Source organism: Polyergus mexicanus, unplaced genomic scaffold (assembly GCF_030449975.1).
Source record: "Polyergus mexicanus isolate NDT 795.1 unplaced genomic scaffold, iyPolMexi1.0 SCAF_8, whole genome shotgun sequence".
Taxonomy (NCBI): domain Eukaryota; kingdom Metazoa; phylum Arthropoda; class Insecta; order Hymenoptera; family Formicidae; genus Polyergus; species Polyergus mexicanus.
Genome location: NW_027223328.1, coordinates 2997604 through 3019932, shown reverse-complemented (window position 1 = coordinate 3019932; position 22329 = coordinate 2997604). Strand labels below are relative to the sequence as shown.

At 31.4% G+C, this 22329-nt stretch overlaps 3 protein-coding genes across 6 annotated transcripts; 2 read left to right on the top strand and 1 right to left on the bottom strand.

Moving 5' to 3' along the window:
- The first annotated feature begins 2566 nt into the window (after positions 1–2566).
- On the top strand, positions 2567–4441 carry LOC138935610 (abasic site processing protein HMCES-like). Its single transcript, XM_070300298.1, has 6 exons — positions 2567–2632; positions 2835–3057; positions 3161–3478; positions 3567–3674; positions 3788–3942; positions 4047–4441. The coding sequence occupies exons 1-6, from the start codon at positions 2613–2615 to the stop codon at positions 4198–4200; spliced, it is 978 nt and encodes a 325-aa protein (XP_070156399.1). The 5' UTR covers positions 2567–2612; the 3' UTR covers positions 4201–4441.
- A 655-nt stretch (positions 4442–5096) lies between these two features.
- LOC138935467 (tyrosine-protein phosphatase non-receptor type 1-like) lies at positions 5097–17086 on the top strand. 4 transcript variants are annotated; one of them, XM_070300059.1, is made up of 9 exons: positions 5097–5512; positions 7195–7356; positions 7456–7718; positions 7847–8072; positions 8166–8318; positions 8634–8793; positions 8856–9075; positions 9165–9275; positions 16704–17086. In XM_070300059.1, the coding sequence occupies exons 1-9, from the start codon at positions 5414–5416 to the stop codon at positions 16765–16767; spliced, it is 1458 nt and encodes a 485-aa protein (XP_070156160.1). In that variant the 5' UTR covers positions 5097–5413; the 3' UTR covers positions 16768–17086. The 4 variants fall into 4 exon arrangements, with proteins under 4 accessions (XP_070156160.1, XP_070156162.1, XP_070156159.1 ...); XM_070300061.1 differs by having other exon boundaries at positions 8877–9075; positions 16704–17084; XM_070300058.1 differs by lacking the exon at positions 16704–17086 and having other exon boundaries at positions 8877–9075; positions 9165–10421.
- Positions 17087–20582: 3496 nt separating this feature from the next.
- LOC138935609 (uncharacterized) lies at positions 20583–21864 on the bottom strand. Its single transcript, XM_070300296.1, has one exon. It carries the CDS (start codon positions 21819–21821, stop codon positions 21087–21089), a length of 735 nt encoding a protein of 244 aa, XP_070156397.1. The 5' UTR covers positions 21822–21864; the 3' UTR covers positions 20583–21086.
- Positions 21865–22329: the final 465 nt, after the last annotated feature.

The following is a 22329-nucleotide window of genomic DNA, read 5'->3' as shown; positions in this document are numbered from 1 at the left end:
TTCTATCCTGTTCCTTTCCAAAGATTTTTTGCTCTGCTATTGTGCGATTCTTTATTCTACATTACCTAAGTTTTCTTTCTTATAACAGTAATTTTAACGATAACGCAAATATATTTTATATAAGATATGTTCAATGCATTTTTCTTCATCTACGACTTTTTGATCTATTTAAGATCGACTTCATTATTTATTACAATATACAATGATTCAAATAATATTTAATTCTTGATTATTGTATAAATAAAAAGAATCCGTGATATATTTCATTATCTTTTCGATAAAATATATCATTCATCGCAATTATGACAGTTATTAATTCGTTTAAGAGTATTCATATTATTATTACAAATTAATTGTTTAAACAAATAAAATAATATTTTTCATTTAAAGCAAAAATAATATTTGAAGCGTGTTAAAAGAAGACATTTGTCTGTTAAATATGTAAATAAATTTTTTTATTCATTTAGCATTAGATTAGCATATTAATTTAATCGATCTTATTGATTCTCTCATAAGTTGTTATGAAATAGTTTTCCTTGTCTTCGTTTGCTCATTGCATTGAATGAGTAATAAGCGTCACAGGCTTCGTCGAAAAGCATACCGTGCGCGCGCAATTTTCCCAACGTCATATTTCACAACTCGTCGCGAAGTTGTCAAATGAGGATGTTCCTCAGGCGGCTCATTAGCGTAGTGAATTAGTAACTCCAGTTCAACGAGCCCCGGGGAGACATTCAAGAGATAGAACGAAAAAACATGCCCGAACGAGCACGCATAAAAGGAATTTTGTCCCTTTTGCTTCACGCAAATGATCACTCTATTCGAGGGTTGAAGACTGGTTCCTGGCGCATTCCAAACGGATCCGATTCTACAGAAGAATCATATAATTTTTTGTTTTAGATCGACAGAAAATTTGCGTTCAGTAAAACTTTTTCTTTACGAAAGCATTAATTTTACCGATTCACAATCTTGTAATCCCTGTTAAATTTGTCATAATTATATTAAATGTATGCAAAAAAATTGTTTGAAGAATTAAATTAGAAATTTTAGTACACTTTTTTTTATATATATAATAAATCGATCGTTTTTTTTTTAAATCCTCCGCAAATTATTCGCGAGCTTTTCAAATTGGCTTTCGTGTTTTATTAAATAAACGGTTCTTAAAATCTCTCTCATCAAAAGTTTAAATAATTTATCTATCATCAAGAAGAGAATCAGATCTTTCTCTGAAAAATAGACAGAAGGAGACCCGCAAAATAATACGCGTTATTGTAATACATATTCCAGTCTTCAGCCTTCGTTCTTTCAATATCGAGGATTCCTAAAAAGAAGAAACAGATATTGTATAAATACCTGGGAAGGAAACCGGTCTAAATGGAATATATAGAACAATTGCAATCGGCCGATTGTGGTAAAGTTCCATTTTGTCAAATGACTGTATAGCGTGTGGTCCCATTCATTTTTAACACTGGCACTGGCATAATGTCGTCATTGCTTTCGAGACGAAACGTCGGACAATTCATTACTCATTGTCAGTTGTGCACACGTACTGCTTGCCTCGCGTGAACCATACTGCAAAAATTAATGCTTGCATTAGTTGTTGAGACGATGCCTATATTGGGGTTCTTGTGATATTTTTACGCAAAGTTCTAACGCGTTTATGTTTATCCTGAATTTAAGAATATTATGCCAGAAAACATATATATATAACAAAAAATATATTCAATGTAATTTTATTTAAAAATATGCCACACATACACACACACACACATCACCTATTCACACACGCATGGATGATAATTTTACATACTAATGAGTAACAAAGAGAAAAAATCTACACGTACATTTATATATATATATATATATATATATATATATATATATATATATATATATACATCCACACATGCTCGCGCGCACACATACACATATACTGACGCACACGCGCGCGCGCGCGCACACCACATTGTGTATATTGCATATATGTATATATATATGTGTGTGTGTGTGTGCGTGTGTGTGTGTGTGTGTGTGTGTGTGTAATACTAGAAAAATATGTACACATCTAAAATATTCTTTCTTTTTTAAAAAAATAAAGCAAAATAAATCGAAGTTATATGACGTTAAAATCAATTGGCGAAAAAACACAATGCATATATATATATATATATATATCAATTAAAAAAGAAAACTTTGGGAAAATATTGTGTAACAATATAGTTTGTACTTATTTGTTCGTCAATTAAGTATATCACGCAATAATGATGGTAATTAATGGTAAAATAATGACAATATTACTTACCAACAAACTCGACCGTGCGTTTCCGTTAATTTCTCTCGCGCCTTATTTCTCATTTCGAAATACTACCAACTGAATATTTAAGTTCGTCACTAGATACTAATTGTTGCCACTTTTCTAATGCCAACAATTTGTGGCTGCGGTCGGAAAGACGCTGGAAATGCTTCGAAGCGTTTTATTGACCAATCAGGGCAAAGAGAGTAAAGATTTCTTTATTCTAATTGGTTAATGCAATGCTTCGAAGCATCTCTAGCGTCTTCTCGACCGCAGCCTGTATCTAATAACACTGCAGTAGTGTTCAAAAAAATTAACAAAAATGTGTGGTCGAGCTTGTTGGTAAATAATTTTATCATTAATTTATTAATAATTCCTATAATTATTATCTAATATATTTAACTATGTACATTTGAGTTTATTGGTAAAATAAAATTTTGTTATTATTTTATCATTAATTACTATAATTATTATGTGTGATACATTTAATTGATCAAAACTTTATAATTCATATAAATATCTTATAAAATATTGTAATTTACAGTTCATTAGATCCAGACACTTTGTGTTATGCGTGTGCATATAAAGATGCCAATGGTAAACAACGGGAACTGACATGGGCTAAAACTGAATTAAAATATACGCCATCGTTTAATATGGGCCCACAAGATGTTTTGCCTTGTATAGTATCTGGTTCACATTTTGAAGGAGAAAAAGAAAGAGTCCTCTGTGCTATGATATGGGGAATGATACCACCTTGGCATAAGGTGAATGAATATATTAGAGCTTCAGTATAAAATCAAATATATAACAACTATTTTATATGTCAGCTTGTTATTCAATATCTTCAAACAAATTTTTTTTCTTTAGGGAGATTACAAGAAACGGTCAGATAAATTATCCACCCACAATGGTCGTCTGGAGAGTATACAAACTTCAAAACTATACTCTACATCGCTGCGAAATCGACAAAGATGCATTGTAATCTGCGAGGGTTTCTATGAGTGGAAAGCTGGTATAAATAACAAATCTCCAAAGCAACCGTATTATATATATGCAACTCAAGATAAAAGTATAAAAGCGGATGATTCTACAACATGGGGTAATGAATTTACCGAGCTAGATGGATGGAAAGGTTTCAAAGTATTGAAACTGGCTGGAATATTTGGAACATTTGAAACTGAAGAGGTATTACAAGCTTTTTTCTATCCTGTTTTACTATATCAGAAATAATTAATATTTAAAATATTTATAATGGACTGTATTATTATTATAGGGGAAAATGATACATAGCTGCACAATTATTACAAGAGAGAGTAACAAGATTTTATCCTGGCTGCATCATCGCATGCCAGTATATCTGAACAATGAGGAAGAATGTCATGTAAGGCTTTGTATAATCATTTGTAGAAAGATATGAGATTAGTATAAGGATACTGTATATATTCTTTCTATATTTTTTTATATATTTCATAAAAATATATTTTCTTTTATTAGGCATGGTTAAATAACGATTTGCCAACAGATGTAGTAATTAAAGGATTAAATAACATGATATTACAAGAACAAGCTTTAAGTTGGCATTCGGTATCTACGATTGTCAATAATGTACTCCATAAAACTGCTGATTGTAGAAAAGAGATAAAACCACAGTAAGTAAAAATCTTTTAAATTAAAGATAAATTTTTGTCAACTTTAGTTTGTTTTTAATATTGAATAATAAGATTAAACAAATTATTGATTTATTCTTGTATAGAGAAGAGAAAAAAGACAGTCGACAATCTTTTATGGATTCTTGGCTGCTAAAAGGATCAACTACTTTAAATAAAAGAAAAAGTACAGATACTAATAAAAATACAAACAATGAGGAAGATGAAAAAAAGGCCTCAAAAATTCAGAAGAAAAATTAAAATTTGTACAAATTGGTGCGCATTTTTAATTTGCGCGGAGCACATATTTGCTGTTAATTATTTATATATATAGAATAATTTATTATATTCTCTCAGTATTTTTTTAAGATGTACTCTATCCCAATGTGCTCTTAGAATGCAGATATCAGAAAAAGGACAAGATATACTGTAAATATATGATATTTATATATATGTTAATTATTAGTTTAATATTTAATTAGTCTATAGAGCCTTTTTCTCAAGAAACTACCTCACACAATTGTACTTTTTGTATTATTTAATAGAAATAATTCAAAATATTTTTCTAATAATTGTATTTTTTAGAAATTGTTTTTAATAAAACATTTCAAACTTTTGTAAAGTTAAAGTGCACTCATGTAATTGTAAATTAATTTAATTATATTTTTTATTTAATAATAAATATATATTTATTAATTAAATATTCACCAAATATATATATATATATATATATTTAGTACTATAAAAACTTGATTAGAATTTTTATAACATCTATGCTTTTATATGTAAAACATACATATCTTTTGCATAATACTTAAAAAATTATTAATATTTTACTATATCACATACCATTAAAAGAAATATAAATAATTTTCGAATAACTCCCCCATCTCGGGACAAACATTCGTCCAATAGCGTCGATTCGAAAGCTTGGGAACCGCAAGGTTGGCAACATGAGAGCAGTCTTTGGTAAATCTGCACAGCTGGAGCGCGTTCAGAAATCGTGCAGCAAAGTAGCAACAGATTGACCAATCAGGACGAAGAAATCTTTGCTATTTCTCTATCCTGATTGATCAATTAAATACTACTTTATTCCACGGGTCGGATTGCCGAACGTACCTCTGCGCGTGCTACGGTCTACAGTGGACCATAGGTTACGTACGCAAGACACAAGTGCGTGTCCTCCGCGGACGAAACCCAGGCAGAACAACTCTTTGCGTTGTGCGATTCTTTTTCGTCATCGTTGTGATTTCACAACGCGGAGACTGCTATTTCGCCGACAAGACAATCGATATAATATAATACGAGGTGACGTTAAATCGAGTGGCAGGAAAGCGAAAGGGATCGAAAGAGTGTGTATATGTGTGTGTCCAACGCGCACGGCCCAGCCTCTTCATAACTGCGTGTGTGCGTGCATTGTGCTCCTATTTCTACGTCCTGTTAGGAACATCCAGGAGGTTTAAGAATCGTCAGGATGACCAGCAGTGAGCAAACACGCGAGCAGACAATCAGCAACGTCGAGACCGAGTATTACGAGATCAACTCCAAGAGCGCTTGGCCGATGCTCTATCAGGTGAGAGAAGGAAGGAGGATGAAGAAAGGAAGGAAGGAAGGAAGGGAAGAGAGAGGAGAGAGAGAGAGAGGAATGCCTCGCTCTTCCGCTCGGCGACAACTCTTCCGCTGTCATTTCCAACGATTTTAACGGACAACGTTACTCTTCGATTGACATATCGTGCCGGCTCATCGCTCTCTTTCTCTCTTTTCCCTTCTCCCAGTCTCTCTCTCTCTCTCTCTCTCTTTCTCTATCACGTACACACTCTCGCTCTCCGCGGACTCTCGTGTCTCTTACGTTATCGCTTTTCCGAGATCACCTTTTTCTTGTCAGTCGCAAAATGCTCCTTTTATTATGCATCGAGACTTGGAACGACATAAATACAGAATATCGCCGTGTTAAATCGCGACCGGTTTGCGGACTCGTTTCATTACTACGTGAGAACATTGCCGGTTCGAGAACCGCTAGACTGCATATGAATAGGTAACGTCCCGTAGAAAATAATCACAAAACAGAGGAACGTTCACACACGCAAAAATATATCGTACGCAATTTTTTAAGGCAACGTTTAATTCGACAATTTTGAATTGACCTCGTGATCTTGTAACGAAAGTTTTATCCAACCTTTTTTCTTTGTGTTTTTAAACTATATATAATATATATACTTCCGTCCTTGATTTTTTTTTTTTTTTTTTTGTACAATATACAATATATTTTCATCCTCGATTTATTATTTAGAATTTAGATGATGTGGATGATCGAAATTGTTATTAAAATTCGTTGGGAAAACGTGACAATTGACAAATGTCACATCTGACAAGCGGGAGATGACAATGTACGCAATACAAGCCGGCGTGTTTATATTCGCCAAGGTCAAGAGTTTCCAACTCGGAAATATATGATTTCAGTATTTGTAATTAGCGATCACACGCAATTTCTTCGAAACGAAGCGTGAGCAATTCGATGATATATGATACACTCGAATGTTATAATTATTCTGTTGAAGTCGTTATATCTTCTTTAATATCTCTTACTGTTATGATTTCCTCTAGTCTCAATGAGTTTTATCTCATATGATGTAATTTTTATCTATGTCAGAAGTGCTACTCTTTATCAAAATCGTATCTCATATCATATATATATGTATGTGTGTGCATAATGAATATATATAATGCTGCACAATAAAAATACAAAATTTAATATTACATTAATATATGTATAGAAAGTTTGTTATAATAGAAATGCAAAATTTCTTATTTTGTTGCTTGTTTTAATATAATATGTCTTATTTATATGATTTATATGTCAATTAGATATTTGATTCTATTTGCAAATTTGTAAGTCAATAATTTATTGACTTTCAAAGTCAGATTTCGATTTGTGATTGTATTATATATTTTTGGAGCAATTATATTGGGGGGGGGGGAGGAGGGAGGTATATAAGGTATATGATTGTGTTATCTAAATTTTTTTAATTAGCAGTTGGATGTACATGAAAAATTCAGATTAATAGTAAACTTTGAAATTTTAAAAACATATAGAAATCTATCTATGATATCTGTCAATCCATTATATATGATTTTGAAACACTTTTATAGATTTTTATAGATTTTGTAAGATAGTGAAAGATTACTTCTTTGTATATATTTTACTTAATTTATCAATTTTATCATTAATTACATGCGACTTTTAACATTTTTCAGCATATACGTAATGAATGTGGAAATTATGAGTACACATGCAACGAATCAAAAAAACCACAGAACAAAAACTTGAATCGCTACAGGGATGTGGCACCATATGATCACACTAGAATTATTCTTAACAGAGGTGTATGTGATTATATACATGCCAATCTCATAAAAGTAAATATTAAATTATATAAGATATAATATTTGTGTGATATAAGTGACTAACAAATGACAATGATGTAATGTAAATGTATTATACTATTTGTTTGTTAGATGGATCGTGCTCATAGGCAATATATCCTGACGCAAGGACCTTTGCCGAATACTGCCGGCCACTTTTGGCTAATGGTGTGGGAGCAAAATAGCAGAGCCGTATTGATGTTAAATAAGATAATCGAAAAGAATCAAGTCAAATGCCATCAGTATTGGCCTCTGGATGATTCACATGAATCTACTATGACGTTTGAAGATGTCAGTTTAGAGGTGGAATATGTCAGCAAAATAGAATCATCAGACTACACTACTAGAACATTACGGTAAAGAGATATATGTACATATCATAAATTTCAAATATCATAAATCATTCTCGTCAAGTTTTGTTTTATAATTGATAATCCTTAATTTTTTTACTATAACATTTTCAATGTTTCTAATTTATCTATAGTATAACGGACTTGGAAACCAACGATAGTAGAGAAATCTTACATTTTCATTATACCACTTGGCCAGACTTTGGAGTACCACAAAGTCCAACGGCCTTTTTACGTTTCTTAGCAGACGTTAGGCAATCAGGAGCATTAGATCAAAATGTTGGTCCACCCATCGTCCATTGTTCTGCAGGAATAGGAAGATCAGGAACATTGTGCTTGGTTGATACATGCTTAGTACTGGTATGTTAAATGGAACAAACGTTTTCTAGTCTAGAAGAAATTTCTAGAAGAAATTGTTTTAACAATTGTTAAGCGCTAACTACTTGATTGCAGATTGAGAAAAATGGTTTAAACGCTGTGAATGTGCGCGAGGTATTACTGGAAATGAGAAAATCACGTATGGGTCTGATACAAACGCCGGAACAACTGCGTTTCTCGTATGCTGCCATTATTGAGGGAGCGAAACAATCGCCACTTGGCAACTCTGTAAGTAATTCATAGTAGCAATAGTGTTATATCATATTTGTATCTATGCTTTATATATATTTCTTATACATATATATATATATGTATATATATGTATATATATGTATGTATGTATGTATGTATATATATATATATATATATATATATATATATATATATATATATATTATATATATTTCTTGTAAAACATATATGATTTCATTAAACAATACTTTTTAAATAAGAAGATATTTGTTTCAACAAAGCTAACCCGGTATCTGGTTAAGCTATAATAAGATTTAATCACCGATATTTTCATGCAAGTTTATATTACAGAATACTGAAAACAACGAGGTATTAAAGAATTATTATGAGGAGGTGAATAATAAAAACAACTCCTCGTTAGAAAAAGACGACGACCCTCCTCCTTTGCCTCCAAGAATAGCATCTTTATCGCATAGAAAGATGGATGATATAAGTCCGGATACATCGAGTGGTATTTTTATCTTTTTCTGTTTTTTCACCTACAAAATTCTTTTTACATTAATAAAAAAATAGCCTTTATAATGTCAATTACAGATGAATCAAGTGCACCACCTGATAAACCGTTACCGAGTGAACCACCGAATCACGCAGAATGGCCCACAGATACAAAGGCTATGTTCACAAATTGTACAAGTGAACAAAGCACAGACGATGTCCCGATATGTGAAGAAATCTCTTTCAATGATGTTGATAATTCTCTCCTGACAAACAATTCTCCGTCCAAATCTGACGCGTAAGTAAAAGTCTCTTATTGTTAGTAACAGACGCGAACTAATTAAATATTTAATTTATTACGAAATACATGTTCTGTTTTCTGAACAGGAAAGGGGAAGTACGGCGGCGCAATCGGGAGAAAAACGAGCGGTTAGCGGCACAAGTGCGCGAGATGAAACGCCGACAAAAGGAAACGGAAGAATGGCAGAAGCTCAAGAGGTCATTATTTACGCCCCTTACAATAGGCATAGGAATTGGGATTGGTGGGGGTATCGTAGCGCTGTATTATTATCTGTACATGCGTAGTTAAATCTACTGTCTCGCGTTTAAGGATGTCGTACATATGTACGTACGTACATGCGGATTTTCAGCAACATTTGAATGATTTAGATCCTCGAAGAAGTTACTCTTAACACGCGATATTCTCTAATGCAAGTTTAGATTAGGTTTATTTTCATAACCTGATCTTGGTTAAAACATCTTTAAGAGAATAATCGAAGAAGAGTGTTGTTCTGTACTATACGATCCGCAATATAATTATGTATTGCCAGCGATATCGCAAACAATATTGTTTCCACTATGGAAACAATAAGCGAAAAAAGAAAACATTAAGAGAAAAAGAACATCGCTAAGGATTAACCAAGGTAGTATATTGTTAGAGCACGCTGCTTGTATATTCGAGCAGTAATAATTGCAGAATCGGAAATCGACTAAGGCAGAAAAAGGAAATGAACTTTCGATTTGTATTTTTATATTGTGATTTACTCGACAAGTACCTAGAACGTTAGGGCGTATCATATGTTCTTCTCATAATTTTTTTACTATCCTTGAAACTGCTACTATCAAGAAGCGAGTAGATTATTTGATATACGCGCTTACGGAAATGTTATAATGAGAGAATAAGGAGGATACAGAAAGTTATTAGCTTTTTCGTGTTTTTTTTTTAATAATTCTCATAGATAAAAATATTTGCCCAGAGATTTGCTCTAGTTATACAATAAACTATGTAATTATATGATTAGATTTATAATTCTGATCATTCAGTCTTCTTATTCACACATTATAGCGATAATGATAAATTCATATAGCATTACATATAACCATCCTTAGGATCATGGCTATATAAAGTTAATATAAAAAGTCAGTTTTAACTTGAAAGACTATATCTTTTGGAAGGTGAATGATATTGATTTTGTCATTTTCCGTAAATAATACGTGAATGCACATTTCTATATTAGTACTCGATATTTTCCTTGTAATTCAATTAACATAACAATCAGTAAACAAGTAAGGTGCAGATTACATTTCTGTGATTTTTAAAAATCATTTCTAGATATGTGAATTAGGTTTACTATTAATAATATATTTCAGGGTATCAAAATCATTCTGGTTCATCAGATAATTTCCAAATTGTTCTAGATTTATATTTTCACATTATGAAGTTTATGAATTAAAAAAGCTTATAAACTTTTAATTTATATAATAAACTTTTTATCATAATCTTCATGTTAAAAAATATGAATTTATTTGATTTGGAAATATATCTTTTAATTTTTTTAATAGCATTAAATAGAAGTACACTAATGATAGGTCTAGAAGGAAATTGTTAAAAAGTTGTATTCTCTAGTTCCATAGATGAATGTCTTTTTAATTATTTATTAATTGAAATAGATTCTTTTGTGTCTTACATCAAAAACATTCATAAAGAAGTTTAGATTATACATATATTATATATTGATACTTTATATAAACTGATGTTTCAAAGATGTTTTTCACTTGCTATAGTAATCTCACTTGAATTTTTTATTGTTGGGCTATGAGTAAGATATATTTTCTTTCTTATTTGCGATCTTTTTATTTTTCTTTTTTGTTACAATAGAGATTTTATATTTATATTTCGTGAATTAGTGCTATTCTCTCTACTTGCAGTTTTCGGCCAGATTTCGTGGTTCATGTTCATTACTTCTGCATTTATTATTCATGCGTTAGCAATGAGATGCTGAACGCGCAGTTCATATATATTTACATATAATAATATTAACATATTATTATTATTATTATTATTATATATATATATATATATGCATGTTTTGCAATAATTAAAAAAATTTTTAATAATATTTTATTCAAAGCTATATACATTGATACAATAAAAAATATAATTTTAATTAATCAATAAGATATAAACTATAAAAAAATTATATTTGAAAATATGCTGTTATTAAAGGGATATTATCTCAATACATTTGCGATTTGAACACTCCTGAAGCTAAATGCCGCGTTTCTTATTGTTAGTCATACGCATCCAACATCTCGTTACTAATGCGCGAGCAATAAACTAATAGGAATGAACCACGAAATCTGGCCAAAAGTTGCAAGTAGATAACAGCACTGTTGTAAATTATCATCTAAAATGTACATTTGATCCAGCTATTCGTGTCAGAGCTTGCTATTTATACGAATCCTATTATTTTGCACAGTAATATAGAATTATAGAAATGATTATTTTACTCTGCGAAACATTCCTAATATATGGATAGCTTTACATTTTTCTTACATTTTTAAATGAAACTATTCTGGATCTTAGATACATTAGAAACGTGTGGAAGAATTGAGTTACATCATATTTATCAAAAAAGCTTCTCATTACCACATCCGATCATTATTATTTATTTATATTGTTAATTGAGTGACAAAGTAGATGTCATGAATTTCGAAATTATAAGAATGATAAATCTTTGGTAGTAGCAAAAAAAAAATAAACACAGAAATATATTGTGTATACAACAAATGTTATTTCAAAGAATTATTAGTTATTTCTGTGTTATAGATTTTCGTTTTTGAAAATCTTTCTTTAAGCTCGAGCCGTTTTCGTGCATTCTACTTCAATATTCATGTTAAGCTCCGAAAATTCGATAATGAAATTACAGTAATCGTTAGAGAAACGAGGAAAAGTTTTAAGCAAAAATCTTAGAAAATGTGTATTTCAGCTTATCGTCCAATAACATATGTTAAAAACTGTACATTGGGCGTTGGATAAAGACTGAGTATGTCTAATGACTTCTAGGAAAATGAAAGGAGGAGGAAGTAAACGAACGGTAAAATAATGAGAGAATTAAGCCCGCGTTTTCTTAAGTCGAGCTTTTATATAGATCATCTTGAGAGAAAGACTTGTCGGATCGTGTTCCATCCAAAGATGAAGCGTAATGAGAGAAGCGTATGCAGTCGCGGTATCTTAAAACGCGCGTCAAAGCGTATTTTCTACTTTTGTACGTTACTGCCGTTGGAACACGATCTCCCAACGAGGTTTTAAACACGTCGGATTTGCGTATATTGACGTGCTCTTCGCATGATTATGGAACGATACGCGGCAAAAGAAAAAAAAAAAGATTGAAATAGAAAACGAAAGAACAAACGAGCAAAAGTACTCCACGGAACTCGAGGGGATATGCAGTATTCTCTATTGTCAACAACACGTTTTAACTTTATGCACCTATAATATATAATAATATAATACTATTGTTATCTAATTTTTATCGAGATATTATTTATGTAAGTATATATAAAACTGCAATCTCTCTTTCTCACTCTCTATCTCTTTCTGCGACGATCCGATCAAGCAGAAACGGCGCGACTAATTTTGCTCATCAATCGTTATCGCGTCATTAAGCACGACGAGACACGGCATGGAAAATTTTTTTGACCGTTCTGTGACATCTTCGAGTCGAGTTGAAATGTAATCTCGAGGATGATACATTCCCACGGTTTCGAAATTCGCATTTATCCATCGCCGTTTTATGCCCGAGAAAGAGCGGAGAAGTACGATCATAGACACTCATCTCCCCCGTTGTTGACGATCGCGCGAAGCTTCCGGAAGTGAGACATACGCTCACAAAAGTTCACAGATCACGAAGACACGGTGCTAATTGAAAGTTCCAAAACAAATGTGCGCTCCGAAGTGCATGCACTTGCGTGTGTGTATGCGTGTATACATGGATATGAGAAACGGGAAACGCGTGCATGAGAGAATGAATGCGTAGGATGGGAGCGGTCGTCGATGTTGATCGTGCAACTCACGCATTCAATCTTTGTTTAAGAAAATTGCGAGCGCAACTTTTGCATATTATTATCGGAAATTGATTTCTTGGTACAAAATATTTTTACATGCACACATACACACACACACACACATACATAGAATAGTATCTCTTCTATCTTTATTATATAATTTTATGTCATTTTTAGAAAAAGAAAAAAAACGTTATCTTTTTACCATTTATTAGGAATAATAATTTTTTTTTTTTTCATATACGTGATAATTTATTATTAGCCTCTAACAAGTCTGACACTGAGCTTCGCAATCAGCATCGGGCAAGACACGAAAGAACAGATCCAGCGACACATCCTTTTATATTACTCGTGTGTACAATAGACATAACGTTATAAAACAAAACAAGCAAAAACACAGAAACATAGCTAAGTGCCTACTCGTACAAACAAGGGGAAGAAAGTGAAATCATAGCGATCGGTAAATAATGTAACGGTATCGATCTCTCCCCTTTTTGGAAGAGCATAGTCACCGTGGAGAAGCGAACCGTTCTTAATATATATCTGACAATATATAAGTAGATAATTATCTAGTAAATCTCTATCACACAGATCGTGTGATTTATTCGAAATGGCATTTTTCGGTGTTCTCATTATATTTTAAGTAACCGTAAGATATCGTTCTCTTTTTTTCAATTATCTTTATTTTTTGTAAATTGTTTTTGTAATCAAAAATTTAGTTTTTTTTAGCAAATTTGTTTTTTAATCGAAAAAATATTAACATATTCCAACGTGAAATAATTTTAATAAAAATACAGGTCTTATTAGATTACGATTTCTCACTATAATTTATTTTACTAAATTAGATATAATTAACTTATTTAGATTAAATTTTCTTGACATGTGTAAGAGAGGCCATTTCGAATTAATCAATTTATCATAATTTCCGGATTGCCGAGCGTTCAGGGTACATACGTAAAATGTGCGAGCATTGATTCTGAGCTTATATATTTCGAATGGTTTATGTTAAGAAATCGATTAACTAAGCGCGCTCGATCTTGCGCGAAAAAAGTTCGGGTTTGAAACTCTTATCTCTTAAATTTAAAGCAATATACGTGGATCGTGACGTTATCGAACGGTTACGATTCGATCGATACGCTTGGCAGCCGGATTAATAATAATGGTAAGAATCGAGTGTATGCATTAGGCAGATGTAAGAATGGTAAGACAGGGAAAATTAACGATCCTTGATTCTCTTTCTTAGAAGCGCATCAGCTAGAACATACACTTTGTAGATCACGCGATGTCTTTTAGTTCTACGTTATATACGAGACGGGGCCTTTTTACAGTTACACATTGACGATTATCCATCGTCGAAATGCGGAAAGACATGAATTTACCTCAAGATAAAAAATAGATAATTGTATGTGAACGTGCTTCAAAAGATTGAGACTAAAGTATGTGAGAGTAGAAAGAGCTGGACGCTTATTCGATTAATCGGCAATTTTTCAAAAATTAAGCACAAAATGAATGATTTTGTTCATTTAATTTTATCAAACATTGTAAGAATAAGTAGAAAAAAGATCAGTAAAAAAATTGCAAAAAAAAAAGAAAAATTCTGATATAGAAAAATATAAACTATAAGAATATAAATCATCTTTTTATTATACTTGTGTGTATTAAAAGTACTTTGAACATCTGAGAAACAATCGTCGAATAATCGTATAGCGTCAGCGAGGATAACATTTCTCTCTCATCTAGTCCATTCTGCATCCTGCAACTCGTACTGTAGTTAATTACATTTACGGTGTATCCTTGTAGGATTGTAGCGTTGAATGGTATTTTAATATATAGAAAATTGGATGCGCGCAGTAAAGGAAGAAAAACGGAAATTGGAAGCGTGTTTGAGAGAAAGAACTGGGCGAAGAAAAAAGAAAAATAATTGATGAGGAGAGAGAGGAGCGAAATATGCAACGACCAAAAAGAAAGATTATCATAATGGATCGCATAATTATTGGCAAGAAACTTTAGAAATTTTACTAACCGCTAACAACTTTATTAAAAATTTCTTTTTTCTTTAATAATATAAATTTCTCATAATCTAATCTCGTCAGAATTAATGATATGGCCACTCGTCATGAGTGAGAAGTCTAATTATCGGATATAATTTTGATTTTTAGAATCTATTCGCACATATTGTATAATCACACGAATCTTGTTGCGAATGATATCAAATCGCTCTCTATCATCGTTCTGCTCCTTCGCCTGAGTTGTAGGAGGAACGACATTTTACACGGATAGGCACTGAACGATATTACGAAAGAACTTGCATGCAATAAAATATTATTTATACGAAAATAACAGAGCGGCAAGATCGATGATCTCGCGAGCATACATATATGTATCGGATCGAAATAATCGTCTCTTACGAGAATATTTGGCAGATATTTTACGCAGCCGGAAGAATAGAATCTTTCGCATTGTAGATTTCATATCCTAATTTTGATTACGAGCCGGAAATACGTAATTCCCACAATATTGTGCATTTATCATCGTAAATTTATTTTCGCAAAACATGTTTTCTCTCTGTGGACAGTTCGGATTCATGTACTATGGATTCAGGTAATACAGATGTTTTTTACAAACCATCGATGCAACTCTGTAGTGGATCCCCAGACAATCACATGAAAAGACGTTTCAAACTATTTAACATGATACTTTTTTGGTTTTTACATTTGGTTCCACATAGAAAGAGGTAGTTTATAGTTGATTAAGACTATAGTGCGGTGGATTATCGGTTATTTGTTAAATTAAGAAGGGATTTTATTTTATACTTTTTTAATTCTTTCTACATTCGGCGTTTTATCAAAAAATTCGATGTTTGTCAGGAGTCTTAAAAAAAAATCTTAACTTCTTATTAATAAAATTTAAAACATATTTTGCATCTTATTTTATTTTATTTTTTATTGCTATATATTTTATCCATTAGTAATATATTCGTTTTTTCTTTATATCAAGGATTGAAGACTCCTGGTACGCATATTATTTTTTAATTAGATTATGCTTCCGACTATCGTCACAACAATAATAGCTGTACTAATATCAGTATAATTAATTGAATCCCTCGAATATCACTTTGAATTAAACACGAATCTCATTTTCGAAAATATACGAATCGCTGATGACTGATGATAGTACATCTGTTGTTGATATCTTTCTTCATCGTAGAGCCGATTAAATCATTTATTTCGAAAATTGTGTAAATACAATATTAAAAGATTTATTCTAAAATATTGTCACATTATTTTAATAAAATTCACAATTTTACAGAATTTTGTGAAGTTATATCACTTTCGAAATAATTGATTTGATTCGTGACCCTAATCCTGTCCTATCGTAATCTCGAATCGAGAATCGCATAAACCCTAGAATGTTTACATACACGTTCAGCGATGCGAATCATACAGCCGTACTCCATATATTAAAGTTATTACTTATAATTAGCGGAACTATTTCGAGCCTTATCATCTGTCGTCTCGTACTTAACCTTTTCCGTCCAATGAAAGCCCGGAGAGATCCTTATCTGATGATTTCTTTCAGATCAAAAAGCGAAACTGCGGAAAGCGGCGAATCTGTGCACGAGGAGGCCGAGTCCACCATGTAAATCGAGAGAACGAAAGATAATCCTTGCAATAATCCTTCGTTTTGTGCCTTGTCACGTTTTAAAAGAAACCACGGGAAGACACAGAAATCTGTTTTAGTACAGTGGCAATGCTTGACAGAAAAATAAATCAGATTGTTTGCTACACAAAAACAACACGATGTACGTGTATTTGTTTCATATCGAATTCTCGAGTCCTAGATTATAAATTCAAGGGTGAGGGGTTCCCACGATTTTTATCCTCTTCCAATCTTTGGCGATCTTGCACGCACACACACACACACACACACACATATACACACACAACACAGCTAAAAATAAAATGAAGCATGAAAATTTTTAGATAATTAATGTTAATAGTATAATGCATGAAATATTAAATATTAATCTATTATAAAATATGAAACATAAAGAAAAGAAAAATCATAAAAAGGAAGAATTTGATAACAAATGCATTCATTAAATTCTATATAATTTGGATTCTTAAACAAATGTATTTTATTACGAAGTATGATAATTGATAAGAAAAAGTAAATTGCCCAAAAATTATTTATTACTACTATTTTTTTTTTTATTAAAAATCAAATTGCATTTTTATTGCATTATTAACAAATTGAATGTCTTTTTCTTTGTTTGAATAATGATTCATTATTCACTGTATTAATGAGACCTAGATTAAATTTTCGCATGTGCAATGATGTAACAATGTGTAACAATGTGTAACAATGTGTAACATCGCATAGCGTTCTACAGACAGTTATCTCTTATGTCATACATCACATGAAAATCTAACAACGATTGCATCTTACATAACGAAATATCTTGCAAGAATATGTCCAGTGTATAATATTAGAATTAAATTATTAAATTTATTTTTATTTTTGGATTAAAATCGACAATAATAGATAAATAATAATCAATAAAATATAATTAATTTAATTAAATATTCAAATCATTATTTTGGCAATATATATATATATATATAGAAGCAGTTTTTTCTCTCTTTACACTCTTTAATCTTTTTTTCTCTTTTTACACTTGTTCTATATATTTTAATTATTTTGAATATTTTAACAATATTTTTCTATAAATAAATTTTTTTTTTTTATTATTTATTATAAGATGAAAAATAGGGTTCTCTGGTTAACAAAGATGAAGTTTAGAGTGCTTTAAAATGGAAGAATTTTATTTTGTTCATTAAACGAATTAACTGTGATTTTGGCAAAGTTAGGGTGAAATTAAATTTTAATAAAAATATGAAAAAGTGTGCGACAGAATATTTTAAAAATGATAGAGTTTAAAAATTTACTTCTTTAATTTAAAATAGAAGAAATAAATTAGGAAAAGCTAAATATATACATATAATTTAAACATATTCTACGAATGAAAAAAATATATGTATAGCTGCACACAATGAACATACTTAAGAACAGATTTTCACATGGAAGGCGCGGCAAGTTTGTGATGGAAAGCAAAATTCCAAATTCTGTCGCTTTATCTTGGTTGGTACAATATATATTCGGAAATTTCGGATCTGCGCGAAGCAATGTGCTAAATTATCAATATTTTACTCATAAACAGAATATCAAGGAAGCATAATACCGTTCCCTTGTACTCAAGTTAACACCTGCGAAATCGACAACAAAACAAGAAGCAACGTAGTACGTCCAGGATAGATAACGATGTGTATCACATCCATTTGGTTTACCGGGTCAATTATCACCGGTCGTAGAACGTCATTGTATAATTAGCGTGCTCTGGTTTGACGTCATTATTTCTTATAAATACCGAATGCTCGATCTCGGTCACCATAAAGCCGCGAGAGAGCTATCTGCCGCGCCTATTATACTCTTATAGGAAACGCTTCGTGTCGACTTGCTTCGAATAGAAGCGATCGTTATTTCTTTGCGGAGAATCGCCGATAATCCCAGATTTCCAGATATAAAATGGTAAGTAGATTTTTTCGCGTTTAGATAGACCACGTAATTTAGTTTTTGTATTACAAATTCAATAAATCGTTTCATGTAATTTATAGTATTTAAAAAAAAAATATTTTCTTTGTAAAAATTAAAAAGGGATAAATTTTTTAAATAAAATTCATTATATAATATAAAATTGTAATATATTTAAGAAATAAGTTCTCTAATTGAGTTTGAGAGAAATTACTTTTAATATTAAAAAAAAATTATTAGAAACATTCGTTCTTTCTATTCTGTCAAATAATATTGTTTATTAATGTATTTGTCGAAATATATTTTTTATTTATATCGAGAGTTTTTGTTTAAGTATCTAATAATTTTTTTTTTTTATTTTATCAGAAAATTATTTTGTAAAATTATTTCAATTCTAAGTATAAGCTATTAATTAATTCGCAAATCTTTGGAATTTATCATTGTCATAGATATAAAGAGATGCAATTTTTTTTTTTTTCTTAGACGCCTGCCAAATTCATTGTCTTCGCTTTATTGTTTGCCACCTGCTCTTATGCCTCACCTCTAAGGATGGCGACCATATACGGTTCTTTGTTTGCCGTACCAATCTTTATTGAGGACTTTGATGAAACTCAGGTAGCAATAGACGAACAACCAATATATCCATTAAATGACGATTCTAACAATAAAATTAAGGATGGCACCGAGAACTCTTTTAACGTCGAAAAACGCAGCATCAAGGAAACAAATAATGATGATGATCTCGAAATTGCAGCTGGTACCAATCTTCTTCGTCCTCTATTCGTCTATCGTCAGCAGGTCGCGTATCGACAGCGCGCCAGAGATGCCATTCGACAAGGAAGACGAATATACATAGAGTAAGGAAGAATCAATTTGCAAAATGTAATACTTGTTGTTTGAAGATACTTACAAACATGTTCATAAAGAACGCAAGTTTAATGACGAAACGGGAGCATGAAAATTTGAAAAGCACATATAAAGCTGTTCTCTTGCCGGACCAGCGAGATTTACAGATAAAAAAAAAAAAAAAAAAGAACAAAAAACAAAAAGAAAGAAAAAACACGGAACCGTCAATGAGAGAAAGAAGCTTTAAACGACGGTTTGAAGGATATAATATTGAAGGATATCGACTCCTTAGTAATTACGCTAAAAGGTTGTGGACCTCGTTGTTTTGTCGGACACTAACGGCACGAATTAACGGATGCGCTAACTTAACGAGGCATTCTTTTAACGATGTCGGAACTACAAGAGCGACTGGAAAAACCGGGGAAACATTTTTAGCTGTTCTACGATCACATATGATCTCTTTTATGAACTATATATATATATGTTTAAATTAAATTAAAATTCAGTTTTTTAAATAGCTGATAAGCTGAATTTTCTCGTATTTCTAAGTCTAGATTACTAGTTAAAAATAATATTGAAAAGGCTGTTTACCAAAGTTGCATTGCAAAAGAGTGCAAGAAATTGAATTTATAATTTACTTAAATGTTTATATAAGAATGTTGTATTGTGGTTATATATTGTGATATGATTTGTTTGATGAAATGTTGCATGCGTAATTGAGTGAAAATATGTGTGTATAAAATTTTATAGAAATATAAAACACCTTATTTATAAATTGTTTATTTTTTATTCGTGTATTTTTCTAATATCAAGGTATCATTCCATATATTTACAGATTTATTTGTTTTATTTGAGACTTATATAATATTTCATTTCTACATATTGATATTACTTGTAAAATATTATTTTCATTAATTATTTATATCTGTTCGCGTTTGAGTTAATTGATACTTTATTTTAATATATTGATATTATTTGCGTTTCACATACGCTAGAAATAATCTTTATATCTAAAAAAGAATAAATCTCTGTTGTCAATACAATATATGCAAAAATGTAGAATGATGTGAACAGAAAAACATAAGTACGATAATTTATTACTTCATTTTATAAAGAATATTCTATAATTTTTTTTTAAATAATCCTTTTTAAAAAAATTATTAATACAAGTACCAGTTTTATAGAAGAAGATATTTTTTTAATTATATATGAAAAAAGTAAAACGTAAATTATAAAACACTGTTTCAGATTCGCTTTAAAGACAATATTCTTACTCATCGACGAAAATTATAATAATTGGAATGCTAATTACAGTATAATAATTAAAGAATTACCTGCTTACATCTATATTAACACATTATTATATATTTTTCTAAGAAGCTTTTTTTCTTTACATTACATTATTTTTCAAGATATATCTATTGTAAAAAGTTGACTATGCAAATCCAATTCTTCTTTGAAGAGCGAAAGGAAAGAGGATCGAAAGTTAAATCTTTTGGATTTAAAATTAAATCTTTTTCGGATTTATTTCCCCGGAAATACAGGGTATCTCAAGTAGTTACGATAAGGCTCTCTCCTATCATTTGTCCGATATCTTTGATTTGCGAATTGCCTTCGATACCAAGGAGGATATTGAAATCGATATCTATCTTCGGCTACGCCAAGATCATTCTCGAGATCCGAGCCTTTTTGCAAAGAACCGATATTTTCATTCTCCATGTCAATCGAGAGCTCGGCGCTATTCTCGACCGATGAAGGATTAGAGTAATCCGTATCGCCTTTTTTATTCTGGCGAGTCAGACGAGTCAAACGAGGAGGTATTACATCAAAAGGATTCAATAGTATATCGTGCGACAATAAATCTACATTCGATCGGTCTTCATGATTCAACGGAGACGCATCGTTTTCTCGATTCTCAATGCATTTTGTATACTGTACAACTTTCGTAGAGTTGTTGGAGGAGTTGACAGTTGGAGTTGTGAATGTATCTGATATTTTATTCAAATATACACCAGCCGCAGACCGTTCGCCAGTTTGGACCGCACTTTTCACATGGCTCTGGTTCACCAAAGAACCTTGAGAATCGTTCTTTACACTCTTTGACTTCAATATATCTGCACGAGGTTTTTCGATGACATTTCTCGCGTCGCATTCATTGCTCTTCGAAATTTTAGTCGTCGTTGACGAGTCGGCGAGTGCCGATTCCGCCAGAATCGCGAGAGAGCAGAGACTGAAGTAGAAGATGCTGAGACGTGTCATTCTATCCCCAGATTTCCCGAATAGTGTAAAGAGTATAATTCCTCGTCGCAGACTAGCGATTCAGGAAGTTGAAACGAGTCTTTTATAGTTCGTTATCCGGGACTCGTTTTGCTAAGCCGCTAAACACTACCGGGTCTCGGAGATGTCGTTAGGAATGCGCTAACGATAAGTAAAACATTTGTTCGCTCGGCAGTTGCCGAAGCATCGCAATATACATTCTCGTATTTGTATATTTTTAGCGTTTTGAAACGAAAAAAACGTTTACAAAAATAAATATAAGAAATTACTTGTCTCTGACAATATAAATAAAATAAATGTCTAATTTTTTTTTCTGTGTAATCTCTTCCATTAATTTTAATTGCCGATAAACTATAAGAATTTATTTTATATCAACCAAAGTAAAATAGATAGCTATTTTATACGAAAGAAGAATATATAGAAAAAAATACAAGTTTATAACTCGTTGGCGAAATTATCTATTAATAATCTATTTTATGATACAGCATCC